Consider the following 15,907-nt stretch of genomic DNA (forward strand, 5'->3'; position numbering starts at 1 on the left):
GATCCCTCAGACGTCACTGTCTTAAAAGGAATGTCATTCGTCTGCAAAGGATATCATGAACATGGGCTTGGGATTACTTTAGTAAACCTCTCTTAGTTAACACCACTCGCCGCTGCATCCACAGATGCAAGTTAAGACTTTACTATGCAAAGGAGAAGCCGTACATCAACACTGTCCAGAAGCGCTGCTGACTTCTCTGGGCTCTGTCTCATCTTAGATGGAAAGTAGAACAGTGGAACTGTGTTTTTTGGTCTGAAGAGTCCACATTTCAAATAGTTTTTCAGAAAGACAGCCATTGTATTCTCCGGGCCAAAGAGGAAAAGGACCATTCAAGCTGTTATTAGCCAAAGCAAAAACTGGCCAGTGTCCGTATGGGCCCGGGGTGTGTCAGTGCCCATGGCATGGGTAACAAGCACATCTGTGAGGGCAACATTAATGCAGACAGATATGTAAAAATTTTGTATTAACTTGATGGAGTGGTGGTGGTGTAGTGGTCTAAAGCACATAACTGGTAAACTGGTAATCAGAAAGTTGCTGGTTTGATCCCCAGCAAGGCACTTAACTCCAGGTTGCTCTGGGGGGATTGTCCCTGTAATAAGGGCTCTGTAAGTCGCTTTGGATAAAAGTGTCTGCCAAATGCATAAATGTAAATGTAAACTACTGCCATCCAGCACTGTCATTTCCAAGGACGTTCTGGCATTTCCCTGGAAGACAACTTCAAACCACATGCTGGCCGAACAAGCAGAGAGTGCGGGTGCAAAATTGGCCTGCCTGCTGTCCTGACCATCTCTAATTGAGAATATGTGGTGCATTATGAAGCGCACAATACGGCAACAAAGACCCCATACAATTACGCAGTTGAAGACCAACATAAATTAATACATTTGTTTTAAATTAATAAACTTGTGTCTTCATTGCTCAAATGCTTAATAATTGATATTAGAAGAAATGGTGATGCTGTGTGGTGGTGGTGGTGGGCTAAAGCACATAATTGTTAATCAGAAGGTCGCTGGTTCGATCCCCACGGACACCACCATTGTGTCCTTGAGCAAGGCACTTAACTCCAGGTTGCTCCGGGGGGGATTGTCCCTGTAATAAGTGCACTGTAAGTCGCTTTGGATAAAAACGTCTGCCAAATCCGTAAATGTAAATGTTTCATAGTGGTAAACACTGGACTGTCCAAACTTTTCTGGAATGAGTTGCAATCATCTGATTTGAAATTACTGTACCTTTTTCTTTGAAGGTAAAGCATCATACAATGTTTAGTTGTATGTAGTGCTTTCAATATAGCAAAGGGTGAATATAATTCCCAAATCACTTCTTTTTGTTTTTATTAGAATTTTTCATACTGTCCCAACTTTTTCGGAATTAGTGGTTGTATTCTCTTATCAACTAAATCAACAAAAATGAAAGAAATTCCAAGCTTTTACATCTAATCAAGTTGGAAATGTATTACCTGTGGAGATTTTAAGGGAGAAGTAGACTTTTCTCTGCATGCAAGTCATTTGTTTTTCCATTAAGAGTCTGCAGTCCATGCAGAAGAAAAGAAAGTGGCGTTTTAAATGGATTCTCTTAAATGCACAGCACCATTTGTTGGAAAGGATTCAATCAGTTCTGTCATAAATGTCTTTGGGTGGGCAATATTTAAAGGAACAGTTCACCCCAAAATGAAAATTTTGGTGGTAGAGCGAGTCGGCTGCCAATCGCAGGGTTGGCGGTTCAATTCCCAGCCCACATGACTCCACATGTCTAAGTGTCCTTGGGCAAGACACTAAACCCCAAGTTGCTCCCAATGGCAGGTTAGCACCTTGCATGGCAGCTCTGCCGCCAGTGGTATATGAGTGTGTGTGTGTGAATGTGTGTGTAAATGGGTGATTGAGACACAGTGTAAAGTGCTTTGGTAACCTCTAAGGTTAAAAAAAGCACTATATAAGTGCAGACCATTTTCCATTTGATTTCACGCCACTGGCTACCTGTAGCTGCATCAAATTGTGTCTCATTTGTGAGTCGCTTTGGATAAAAGCATCTGCTAAATGACTAAATGTAAATGTTCTCTCTTCCTTGGAACACAAAAGGAAAATTATGAATAATTTTCCATGCAATTACAAAATATGGGGACTAAGGCTAGTTTAAAACTTAAAAAGATGCAAAAGCACTACAAGAAGATCATAAAAGTGGTCCGTATGACTCGTGCCCACTATTCCAAGTATTCTGAAGCCCTACAATTGCTTTGTGTAAAGAATGGACCAAAATTTATATAATTATTCAATGAAAATATTGACATCCTTCGTAGCTGTCTGTGACGTTCAGTAGAGAAATTGTGTTGTCTGATTCGTAAACAAAATGTTCTTTTAAGTAAAACCTTTTAATTAATTGGTTTGTGTAGTTCACAAAACTGATGTAAATGATTTCGTTTAGCTTCTTTGAAATGAGGCTTCAGCGATGTGTGGGGGTGGACATGTAAGTGCTGTCGATTGATGGCTCATGCCTAGAGTCTGGTCCAGATCTGTCAAAAGCCACCATTTAACCTAGAAAAGGCAACGTGCCTAAGGTTTTATCAATGCCCGGTGGTGTTCCCCCACCGGTGAGGGTATTGCATACCTATGTTGAGTGCACCTATCAGTTTAGGCAGACGGATCAGCTCTTTATTTGTTATGGAGAATGCACAAAATGAATGTCCGTCTCCAAACAAAGGCTCTCCCACTGGACCGTTGATGCGATCGCTCTCGCTTATGAATCACAGGTCACGAACTGCACTATTGCTGTCAAAGCGCATTCAACCAGAGTCATGGCCTAATCATGGGTGTGGATAAACGGTGTGTCCTTACAGGACATATGTTTGGCAGCAGGATGGTCCTCACAAAACACGTCTTCTCCTCACAAGTCCTCACTGTATAGAGTGCTTCTTACATTCAAGCGGGTGAGCCCAAGCTCTTATTACGGGTGGGCTACCGACTATAATCAACACAGCCACCTAATTATATGCTGTTGAGTACTCCAATAAGAAACAAAACCTACTTTTCCAACCATGTTGTGAGAGGGTTAATAAACCATACTGTGTACTGTATGTCTATATGGTTCATATAGATCCCAGACTACATTAATTTCATCTGGCGTCTGCCATATGGGACTATACATATACACTTTAATATGACATAAGTCATCGGCCTGTGACTCCTTATGAAAATCTCTGTTTAGTGTTATAACTCTGGGAGTGTAATGTCACATAGTGCGGTGTGAGGGGATATAGTTTCCCATAGTGCTTACAGCAATGTCAAGTGAACTGAATTGAAAGGGAACGTCTCCGGTTACACATGTAACCTCAGTTCCCTGAGATGAAGGCCAACTGCGTGCCTGAGGGGCGGGGCTCAGACACCATTGCCAATCAGAGGATTGCCGTGATTGTATAAGGGCTTCAACAAGGTCATCTAAGAATGACTCCCCATAGTGTTACAGCAATGTCTCATTCCCTTCATCTCAGGGAACCGAGGTTATATGTGTAAACGGAGACGTTTACCAATTTTCAAGTTCCAAACAATTCTTACAGCTTCTGGATTCAGTGTTTCTGTAAATGGGAGCTAAACTTTTGATGCAATCACAAAGAAAATATACCACTCTATATATGGCTATGTCTGTTGTTGAGAAATGCAGAGGAAGTATGAAGTTTTACTGTTGTAGGTTTGATGTGGCAAGACTGGATAAGTTTGCAGAATGGAAGTCTGCAAACTTAATAAGTTTATGCAAGGAGAATGACAAAGTGAAATGCCATGCAGAATCATAATTATCTGTGACTGCAATCAGAACATCTTGGATATCTGCCCTTTGAGGAAAGAGAGGGGGATAATGGAGCTTGCAAATGGAAACTGGAAACACCTAAAACAATGCTGATAATAATGTGGACTGTAGACTCAGTGATGAGGAAAGACAAAGCCGCTATAATATAACAGAAACATAAAATACATAAATTGTCGGTTTTATACTAGTTTTAGATTGATTGGTATGCCAGCAGTCTGTTCACTGACCATCTGATGTACATTTAAAAAATAATTGCTGTATTTACAAGGTACCGGGTTGATAACAATTATTGATTTTGAGTGAGAACTACCTGCATTTTCCAAAGTTTGCCAGGTTAGTGACATAAAATCTTTGAAAATACAATTTAGTAGGTAAAAAAAGGTGTGAGTAAAATTGATATTTTACAGTATTAAAATCAAAACATTCTTAAAACAAGATAATGTTACTTGAGAAGATGGAAAACAAAATGGTTATTGTTGTTTTCATAGAAATGTAGCTAAATGTAGTGAGGTTTATGCTTAAAACAAGAAAAATAAATAAAACAATTATATATATATATATATATATATATATATATATATATATATATATATATATATATATATATATATATATATATATATATATATATATATATATATATATATATATATATATATATATATCACCTAATTTTAAGCATAAACACCACTAAGTTTTGTTTGATTTTTATAAAGACGAGACAGAATTTTCTTTAGGAGATAACTACATTCAGAATTATGAACTAAACATTAAATACATTTTCTGATTTTTTTCTTCTTCTTAACAGAGACTACAGCACCTTTATTTCAATTCACTTTTACTTCACCTGTCTATTAATAGGTATCATTTATTTCAGATAAATCACCTTTAAACAGCATGCCAAATAAAACAAACTGTTGTTTTATTTGGCAATACAATAGAAAACCTCATAGAAATTCTAATGGTTTTCATAGCTGCAAAGGGATTTGTATTGGACTTAATAAAGTTATCTCTACTGTTAATGTGTTGGATTCTATTGGTGGCATGTTATGTCAATTGGATACCATTATGGACCAGTACATACAGTACAGTGTTTGTAATGGAAAGGAACACAAATAATGGCATCTTAACTGAACATGGCCCAAAAAACACTTTTTCAAATTTCTATTGATTTTTGTTTGTTTTTTGTTTTTTTTGTTTTTGTTTATTTTAGCAGGGATCTTGCTCAAACTCTCTAAGTGGTCGGTTCTTGGCCAGTTTGCAGGTTACAAAGTGGACCAGACATCATAATATGAGATAAAAGTCTGGCTGTGCAAGACTTCACATTAAAACTAACCTCCCTTTCCTAAAGGCAATGACAGACTAGTGATAATGACAGGTATTGCCTACTAATACTCCTACTATGCACTGAAATGCAGACTGTTTCAAAGACTTTGTTCCCTGCAAAGTTCAAACATAAATTAATATGACTTCATTCAGCAAGCCCTCAGTATCCTAGCAGTGTATCCCGAGCTGCAGTGATTGAAATGCAATTATTGCCAAATTAATTCATCTCAGAGTGCCTGCCAGTGATTGCTTCCTCATTGCAAGTCCATCTGGGCCAACGAAAACTCTATTCACGCTGAATCCTCAATGAGTTCCCGTACACAGCCCACGCCACATGTCATATCATGCACCCATGAGCTCTTTTCCATGCCACTTCCAGCAGTGGGTGTTTTCGGGCAAGGATTATAATCTGCCACAAATCCCCAAGTGTTACTGTACACGCCTGGCTGTCATAATCTCTTCTACATGAGCTGTCAAGTGAAGGGTCTTGTTCCCCATCCAGTGCACAGGGACTGTTAGATTTGGTGCTTTGCAGTCTGTGTTGCAGTCAGTTTAAATATGCAACATATCAAACATTCATTGAAAAGCCTTCTTTGCACAGCGAAAGAGACTTTCATTCCTGCTGTGTATTTTTTTTTTTTACCAATTGCTTTGGCTATTTGGCTACATTTGTTTTAAAAAAGCTAGTTTTATACACGCATTTAAAAATGTCAAGTGGTGTAACCTTCAATTAAATGCTATTAAAATACTTTTCTTGCTCCTTGAATACACGTAAGTGTACACTTAAAAATTTACTTTACTCAATTGATTGAGTAATCGTGTCTCCAAAACTCCAAAGTTAAGTTCACTTAACTTGGTGTTCATATAAAATGAAATTAACTATTCAAATTAAACTAACTAGATGCTAGTAGCATTAACTCAGATTTGCTATTTGAACATGGTTTCTAATTACTAATTTTAGATGAGTTGACTAAAATTTATAACATACAATAACAGCGTAAATATTAAAGATGAGTACTGATGGCAGGTCAGTCATTAAATACATTTAATTATCCAAAGAAATGCATATATATGTATATATTTGTAGTTTTATTTGTATGACCTGAAATGGAACAGGGTCCAACTTGACCCTGGTGACACAGAACACCCAAATGGTGACATCACACAAAACAACTATTTGCATAAATAAACAACAACATAATTAAAACTACAAAAGTGCTAAAACCTCCATGAATTCTTAGTAACAACTATTTAAATGCCTCCATATGTTTCCTTTGACCAAGGAAACATAATTAAATAATCAAGTGAAAGGGGTTATGGGTATTCCACATAGCCTTTCTTTCTCCATCAAAACTGAATTTAAGATTTTTAGGATTTCATTTCAGGCCTCCTCCTTTAAACAATGGAAGTGAATGTACTCCATTTTTGATGGTCTAAAATGCATATTTAGGGTGCATAAAAATAATCCACATAGTCAACATAATCCAGTTGACAAATAAAGTTCTTCTGAACCCAAACGATTGATTATTTTTAGAAACAAAACAATACTTATATACCTTTTACTACAAATGTAAATTTCTTCTTGGATGGTAAATTATCAGCAAATATTCATTTTTGAGTTATGAGTCCAAAACTTTTGACATTTCATGTCATGTTTAATTTGGAAAACTTGACGGCCCGGGGAGGTCCTGGGCTTTAAGGTTGCACAATCCAGTTTGGCGATCACCCCCGCTTGAAAACCCATCAACAGTGAAAACGAAATGGGGTCCAGTATCACCTATGGTAGGCTGTCATCCGCACAACCTTATGGCGCAACCGAAGCAAAGCGGGCGTGTTTATTCGTGCGATTCACCGAAAGTGAAGCGCTGCCTGAATTGTGTGGCTTGCACACACTGCGTAGTCTCATCACACTTTAAATTTTTGTTTAGCTTAACATACTGCTCAACAAAACGCAGCGAGGGACTTTATACACATCAAATAGTCTACTCATCTCTTGCTGTTGCTTGCATGCCTGTTATTACCCCTAGGCCTACGCATGCCAATGTTGGTACGCTTGCCGTAGGTTGACGACCCCTGAATTAGACTGTCTTGAAATAGTCTGTCTTTAAAGGTGATGTAAGGGATTTGAGCCATTCTGGAACTTCCACCATTTACATTTACATTTATGCATTTGGCAGACGCTTTTATCCAAAGCGACATACAGTGAACTTATTACAGGGACAATCCCCCCGTAGCAACTCTGGCAAGAACGGAGAGTAAAATGCGATTATTTTGTCAATCTGAAACAAGATGCAGTTTTGGTGAAAAGAAAGTTGAGGCAGCATTTTCCTAGCATCTTTCTTCTCTCTGCTGGTTATGTAAAGTTTGTGGAGGCGTTTCAGATGGCGGCCAGGACTGTCCATGTCAGCGCCTGATTTCATTCATTCTGCCAGTGCAACAGTGTGTGATTAAACGATGGCATAATGCGATAAACGGTAAAACTATATGCAATCAAAACTAATGAATTTATGAAAATCGTAATTAATGATTAGGCCTATATGTCGACATTTATTGCCAGCCTGTAATATAAGCAGCATAATATGGTATTTTTGCATAGCTAAAATAGCTGGAAGTGATCCACATTCAGTTTTTCTAATGGCAGCACCCTTGTTTTGCTGAAAAATAAGGTGGATATGGCTAGAGATTATGATATGGCATGTCGAAAACAGTCACGAGACACTTAAGAGCAAATGAGCATTCACATCAATGCTGTATAACCACTGGACGTGATGCTTGAGGCGGCCATTTTTTAATTTTGAAAACAAACCTAACGCGGGTTAACGGTTACAGCGGGCGCGACGGTGCTGCGACTAATGAAGACGGAGATAGTTTAATAAAAGTTTGCATTTGGGTCTGTTCTTCACAGAAAACGGTCTGAAGATTTGGATTAAAGCTAACGAATGTATGGATTCATTTTATAATTTTTTTGTGGTTGTTTTTTTTTTGCCAAATTCTGTAAACTGCTTTTGTGTCCCATGGCAAACAGAAATAAATGTACCTCCTTAATAAACGATTACAGAGTTTTTATTCATTTAAACATTTTAAAGTTTAGTCTTGGTTAAAGTGATATAATCCTTTAAAACATTGTATAGAGCAGCAGAAATCACACAGAACTGAATTAAACCATTAAAATGTCATATTATTATGTAATATGACATCGCATTAAACAAGATGGGCTATTTGCACTTAGTGTAAATAGAAACTCTGTTAAATAAATGTGATGGAATTTAACTAATCTCATTGAATATAAATTAAATGTAATTAACTGATTAATTCTATTTATTCAATGTTAATCATTTCAAACAGTACAAGTAAACATTAGTTCATTTCTATAGGTGTTAATACGTAAAATGATGATGTTTAGATTCTGTCAATATTGTACGTTTAGGTGTTTATGCAAATGCAAAAGAAAGTATGTTTGCTAAAACCAAACTTTACAGAACACGAATCCTCATGAGATCACATTGGCGAAACAGTGCGGATTCCAAAAATTCCAAAGACACTGGGATGAATCAAAATCCCCACCACTCATGCACTCCCCAGAGGAAGAGAGAATAAAGAGAATCAGACCTTCTACCATGGTTGACACAATGTTCTATGCATGTGGTCTACCATCTGTTTTGTAAGCTCTGCACCGTGATCATAAATGTATAAACATGACACGTGTTTTTTTTTTTTATCAGTTTGTTAGTGTGAGATTCAATCAGAAATCTTGATTTGGTGGCAGTGACCTTCGATGCGCTGTCTGATTATCAGGAGTTTAAAAGCGATGTTGTGTCTGGAAAGGAATTGCTTGAGAGACACCTAGTGGAGAGATTGTAGAAGGGTATTGCTAACCAACACATTTACCCCAATGGCTCTCTTACTTTTTCAGCAGAATGTCTAATATACAAAAGTTTAGTTCAGCTCTGTGCATTAGTTTCAAATACTGCCCCATTAACAGTTAAGATTTTGCACAAAGTAAAAGCATTTTAAGTGGTGGTCTCAGACATTTGTGCATTTTAGATAAGAATACATAAAAAAATTAAAGAGAAATAAAAAAATAATAATCTTTAACATAAATAGAAATTCATGTCAATTTTATTTTACACTGAAATTATTAAGATGATAATATAATTTGTAATAAAGCATAACATTTGTAATGAATGCAAAGTAAAAAGAAAGAGCATTTTCACATGTGGTCTCAAACAAACAGAAAGAGACAAGAAGCAAGAAAGAAATAAAGAGACAAAAAGAGAGAGGGATAAAGAAAGAAAGAGACAAAGAATGTAAGAAAGAGACAAGATGGAAGAAAAAACAAGGAAGAATGAAATAAAGAAAGAGACAAAAAGAATGAAAGAAAGAGACTACAAGGAAGAAATAAAGAGACAAGAAGAAATTAGATGAGAAAGATGACGAGAAGGAAGAAAGAAAGGAATAAAAGAGAAAAAAGAAAGAAAGGGACCAGATGGAAGAAAAAACAAGGAAGAAAGAAATAAAGAGACAAAAAGAATGAAAGAAAGAGACTAGAAGGAAGAAATAAAAAGACAAGAAAGAGAGAATGAAAGGTGACGATAAGGAAGAAAGAATGAAAGCGACAAGATGGAAGAAATAAAGAAAGGAGATGAGAAGAAAGAAAGACAAAAAGAGAGACAATATGGAAGAAATAAAGATACAAGGAAAAAAGAAAGAGAAAGAAAGGTGACGAGAAGGAAGAAAGAGACAAGATGGAAGAAACAAGAAGGAAGAAAGAAAGAGAGAAAGACAGAGACAAAAAGAAAGAGAGAAAGAAAGGTGACGAGAAGGAAGAAAGAGACAAGATGGAAGAAATACAGATACAAGAAAGAAGAAACAAGAAGGAAGAAAGAGAGAAAGACAGAGACAAAAAGAAAGAGAGAAAGAAAGGTGATGAGAAGGAAGAAAGAGACAAGATGGAAGAAACAAGAAGGAAGAAAGAGAGAAAGACAGAGACAAAAAGAAAGAGAGAAAGAAAGGTGATGAGAAGGAAGAAAGAGACAATATGGAAGAAACAAAAGAAAGAAAGAAAGAAACAAAAAGAAAGAGAGAAAGGAGATGAGAAGGAAGAAAGAAAGAGACAAAGACAGAAAGAAAGAGACAAAAAGAAAGAGAGAAAGAAAGGTGACGAGAAGGAAGAAAGAGACAAGATGGAAGAAACAAGAAGGAAGAAAGAGAGAAAGACAGAAAGACAGACAAAAAGAAAGAGAAAGAAAGGTGACGAGAAGGAAGAAAGAGACAAGATGGAAGAAACAAGAAGCAAGAAAGAAAGAGAGAAAGACAGACAAAAAGAAAGAGAGAAAGGAGACGAGAAGGAAGATACAAAAAGAAAAAAAGAGACAAAGACAGAAATAAAGAGACAAAAAGAAAGGAAGAGACGAGGAAGAAATAAAGAGAAAGATACAAAAAAGAAAATAAGACAAATAAACAAGAGAAAATAAAATATAAAGAAAAAGGAAGTGTGGGGAAATGAGAGCTCTCATGTCCCAGTGCTCCTTAAGAGTCAGACAGAATATAAACTAGAATGAGAGTGGGTGGAGCAGCTCTTCGTGCAGAGAAAGGATGCCCATGGGTTGGAAGAACTTGTTAACTGAGATCTTGTTCCTCCAGAGGTCGCCCACCAGAGCCTGTAACTCTATTTATTTATCTGATATTTTATTAGCTGCAACAGACCACACTCACAGACTTTAATTAGGCCAGTACACTCGTTCGCAGTCAGTGGGGACAAGACAGATGCTTGGATGATACAGATTCAGAAATCACAACAGCTTGAATGTAACATTTCACTTCTATAGACCAATTAGCACATTGTGGAGCTCTTTCACAATGTTTCAATGTTATTTAATAATGATGCAATTAGTGAGGATAACTGTACTATATACGTACTATATGAACTACATATAAGTTATAATTATATATTATTATTATATTTAATAATAACCCCCAAACATAGCTTGATAGCCCATGGTCCCCATCCACTTTCATTGTGTGCAAAAGAGCAGTTTGAACATTCTTTAAAACTTCTCCGTACCAGATAAGTAGGTAATATGGGTTTGAAACAACATGCGGTGAGTACATAATGACCGAATTTTCATTTTTGGGTAAACTATGACTTTAAAAGTCTTGACAAAAAGGCACAATGTTAATAGTCTATATGTGAAAGTTAATCATTTTAACTAGTCCCATGAAGTCATGCCAATGAGATCAACTCAAAACTGAATATAAATGTAAAATATGAAACTGAAGGAAACAATGTAACCGTTTTGTATTTTATTTATTCATCAGTGCCTCTCGTCGTCTTTCCTAGCGTTTCATCTACCTGGCCCAACGCCACTTGCATACAACAGCTTGGAAAATTCACTAAACAAAATGATATGTACAATGGAAAACAAAACCAGTAGAGTAAACAAGTCAAAAACTGGTTGTTAGTATAGAAATGTCCTGTTGCAGTCTGTCAGGGGTCCACATGCTTGAGGTTTCAGCTCTCCTCTGTCTCTAGATTGATGTTGTTTCCAAACTTGGCATATAATTGAACCTTCAGATCTCCAAGAACTTCCTGTATGAATGAGACACTGTTCTCCCGAGCCTTGATCTCCTCCTGCAGAGCTTCCTGTGAATGCCAGAAGATCAGTAGGCAGATACTGAGTACAACACTATTTAAATAGTGACATGATTTGCATATGAATCATGCATTTGAATATTAATAAAAGAATAATGACTTATTACTGTTGATGGCATTATATTTATGCAAGTTATTTTTCCATTTAATGGTAACAAATGGATTTTTAAACCATGTCAAACTGCTATGCGTTCACATTTGAACAATGATGAATGAACTGAAAAAATGAAGATGATCTCACCATTTATTTACTCATGCCTTCCTCAGATGCGTATGACGTTCTTTCTTCTGCTGAACACAAATTACGATTCAGCTCTGTTGGTCCATACAATGCAAGTGAATCAGAACTTTGAAGCTCCAAAAAGCACATAAGTAATCCATAAGACTCCAGTGGTTAAATCCACGTCTTCAGAAGCAATATGATAGGTGTGTGGACCTAAAGAGCTGAGATGTTGTTTTTTTTAATCTTTGTTTCAGCTCTGCTGAATAAAGAAAGTCAAACATCTGAGATGGCATGAGGATGAGTAAATAAGAGCGGTTTAATTTGTTTGATGAAAAGAGTGAACAATTGTAAAAACTAAACTTTTTGTTCAGGGTTAGAGTAAGGATCAGGCTGCCGGCTATGTCACCTTTGCTGCCTCCAGCATTTCCTGTGTTTCTTCTTGAGAGTGACTGATGAAGACTTCTCCGATCTGATACGGCATAAGCATAGCATCATCCTCACACATCATGATGTCATCGCTGGCATCCTCTAGATTCTGTAAGGATTTCTGAACAAGAAAAAGGTTTGATCAGCGATGACCTGAGAAAGAACGCAGCTGAGTTTATATACCAGACACACATTTCTGTTCACCTTTTTGGCCTCAATTTCATCCTTTATTTCAGACATCCGATTTGTATTTCTCGCAAACCTATTGATCTTCTGCTGGTCCTCAAATGTTACATTGACATCTTCAGCTGCCTGTCAGGATTGAGAAGATACTTTTTAGTTAAAACTATGAATTAAAAAAACATTTATTGCAGTATAAAAAGGTCACTTTCCAACCTACCCATCACACCTTTCCTTTCTATCTATCTCGCCTTTCTATCTACCTTTCACTCCTTTTCTTATTATCTATCTATCTATCTATCACTCCCTTTCTTTCTATCTATCTTCCCTTTCCATCTACCTATCACTCCTTTTCTACCTATCTACCTGTCACTCCTTTCTTTTCTATCTATCCACCTGTCACTCCCTTCTTTTCTATCTATCCACCTGTCACTCCCTTCTTTTCTATCTATCCACCTGTCACTCCCATCTTTTCTATCTATCCTTCACTCCCTTCTTTCTATCTATCTATCTATCTATCTACCCTTCACTCCCTTCTTTCTTTCTATCTATCTACCCTTCACTCCCTTCTTTTCTTTCTATCTATCTATCTACCCTTCACTCCCTTCTTTTCTATCTACCCTTCACTCCCTTCTTTTCTATCTACCCTTCACTCCCTTCTTTTCTATCTATACTTCACTCCCTTCTTTTCTTTCTATCTATCTATCTACCCTTCACTCCCTTCTTTTCTATCTACCCTTCACTCCCTTCTTTTCTATCTACCCTTCACTCCCTTCTTTTCTTTCCATCTATCCCTTCTATCGACCCGCCACTCCCTTCTATCCACCCGTCACTCCTTTCTATCTATCTACCTGTCACTCCTTTCTATCTATCCCTTCTACCTGTCACTCCCTTATTTCTATCTATCCCTTCTACCTGTCACTCCCTTATTTCTATCTATCCCTTCTACCTGTCACTCCCTTATTTCTATCTATCCCTTCTACCTGTCACTCCCTTATTTCTATCTATCCCTTCTACCTGTCACTCCCTTATTTCTATCTATCCCTTCTACCTGTCACTCCCTTATTTCTATCTATCCCTTCTACCTGTCACTCCCTTATTTCTATCTATCCCTTCTACCTGTCACTCCCTTCTTTTCTATCTATCCGTCCATCTACCTTTCACTCCCTTCTTTTCTATCTATCCATCCATCTACCTTTCACTCCCTTCTTTTCTATCTATCCATCCATCTACCTTTCACTCCCTTCTTTTCTATCTATCCATCCATCTACCTTTCACTCCCTTCTTTTCTATCTATCCATCCATCTACCTTTCACTCCCTTCTTTTCTATCTATCCATCCATCTACCTTTCACTCCCTTCTTTTCTATCTATCCATCCATCTACCTTTCACTCCCTTCTTTTCTATCTATCCATTTACCTTTCACTCCCTTCTTTTCTATCTATCCATCCATTTACCTTTCACTCCCTTCTTTTCTATCTATCTATATAATCTGAGTCAGTGGCGCTTATATGGATAGACTTGCAGGCACATGAGCTTGAGCAAAATGGCATCAGTTAATTTAATTAGAATGACAAGAGTAACAGTAAATTACACAAAGCACAATTGTCTTTAATAATGCGACATTAGACAGTTTTTCTAGCTGCCTTCTCAGCACGAAAATAAATAATCTCCAAGGTTCTCTCGTCATCAGCTCTAGCAGTGTGTAAGATATTTCGACAACGTTAAATTGCGCGCAGCACAATCAAGTATGTGCGTTAAATCTCGATAGAATAGCGTTCATGTGAAAACATACCACTCCTTTCTTCATGGTGGCCGCCATGTTGAACCAGAGACTGCGTGCACGCGCGTGAACTGCGAGAGGTCGGAGCACGTGCGTATCGATGATGTATGTCGCGTGTTTTTGATGCCATTTTAAAAAAATATGATTTTAAGAATGGAAATCAAATGTAATTTTGTACAGTAATAAGTGACTCAAGTAATCGTTTGAATAAAATAATTATTTCATTTTATTATTATTATTATTATTATTATTATTATTATTATTATTATTATTATTATTTGTATTTAATTTTTTTGCAAGTTTCCACATTTGTCTATGTGGTAGTGATTTTCAGGGCGATTACTGCCATCTGCTGGGCATGAGTACAAATAAATAATACGAGACAATAAAATAAAATACATTGGAAAACAATCACCAAAATATATTTTTTTTACATTTTGTAACATAATAGGCATGGTATACCTTTATGTTGTATTTCTACAACATTATTGAAAAGTATTGTGAAAATGTATAGGCAACATATTCAATATTTTCAACTCAATAAGGACAGATTCCTATAAGAATCAGACTTTTTAAATGCTAACATATTAATTGATGTTGTTGTGGGGATTTTTGTGGGTTGTATTTTGAGTAATTGTAAAATGGGTGACTTCAAATGTATTGATTTATTTTGTGATAACCTAACTGATGAACACTCGAGGGTGAGTAAATGAGAGAATTTTCCGCTTTGGGCGAACTATACCTTTAATCTTTTCTGCTATATTTGCTTCAGCACAATTTTCTTTTCTTCTGCAGTTTCTTCATCAATTCAATCTTGTATTGCAAAGAATCAAAAGTAAACTCAAATGTTCAATGTTCTTCTAAAGCCCCGGGACCCAGCTGTTAGTTTACATAATGATATTGGACACAACCTGACTACACAAACTCGATGTGGTTGCTAATGCTTGAGGTACTTAAACATCCTCTTTGTAAACAGAGCAACACCCAAAGACAAATATTAAGCTGTGCTAATGTTTTCCCTTAATTTTTCACTAAATCACTAAAATTATTATTACATGAATAGCCTTCACATCACATTGCTCAAGGGAATTGTTAACGGCTGCTTAGTATACCACAATACTCCAGTCTCTGAATGAAACATACCAAATATGCTATCAAATAGCTTTCAATATTATTCATATGTGTACATTTATATTGATCAGACCTATAGTATACAAAATAAATTATTATAATTTCAACATACAAAACACATTTTGTTAATCATACCACATTTGGAGAATTCAACAGTTTTATGGAATGCTTTCAAGGCTGTCTGAGGTTTTTCACTGCCCCTTTTATGTCAGCAGCTATCAAGTTCACAGTGACCACAGAGGAATTCTCTTTTCGCCCCTAGTGTGTACATTTACAATGTGACTCTGTATCCATGAACAGTGCTAACATGACAAAATCTCACCGTGCTCATCTGTTATCTAAGGATTCATAGGTTCCTGTCATCGTGCTTTCTGTCGAAGGCAGTGTTCTG

The 15,907-nt window shown here is 36.7% G+C and overlaps 1 protein-coding gene across 1 annotated transcript; it reads right to left on the reverse strand.

The window, feature by feature from the left end:
* Positions 1-10,778: 10,778 nt before the first annotated feature.
* Positions 10,779-14,446, reverse strand: LOC127629136 (prefoldin subunit 4-like). Its single transcript, XM_052106217.1, has 4 exons — positions 14,398-14,446; positions 12,627-12,734; positions 12,403-12,543; positions 10,779-11,764 (listed from the first exon to the last, which is right to left on the reverse strand). Exons 1-4 carry the CDS (start codon positions 14,422-14,424, stop codon positions 11,633-11,635), a joined length of 408 nt encoding a protein of 135 aa, XP_051962177.1. The 5' UTR covers positions 14,425-14,446; the 3' UTR covers positions 10,779-11,632.
* Positions 14,447-15,907: the final 1,461 nt, after the last annotated feature.

This window comes from Xyrauchen texanus, chromosome 35 (genome assembly GCF_025860055.1).
Source record: "Xyrauchen texanus isolate HMW12.3.18 chromosome 35, RBS_HiC_50CHRs, whole genome shotgun sequence".
In the NCBI taxonomy this organism is placed as follows: Eukaryota; Metazoa; Chordata; class Actinopteri; order Cypriniformes; family Catostomidae; genus Xyrauchen; species Xyrauchen texanus.

What these genes read in the sequence shown, in the direction of transcription:
- LOC127629136 (XM_052106217.1), bottom strand. Translation starts at nt 14,424, where the DNA reads ATGGCGGCCACCATGAAGAAAGGAGTG. An exon ending in ATGAAATTGAGGCCAAAAAG is followed by an intron (nt 12,544 to 12,626) that starts GTGAACAGAAAT and finishes TTTCTTGTTCAG; the next exon opens with AAATCCTTACAGAATCTAGA. An exon ending in AAATGCTGGAGGCAGCAAAG is followed by an intron (nt 11,765 to 12,402) that starts GTGACATAGCCG and finishes TGGCATTCACAG; the next exon opens with GAAGCTCTGCAGGAGGAGAT.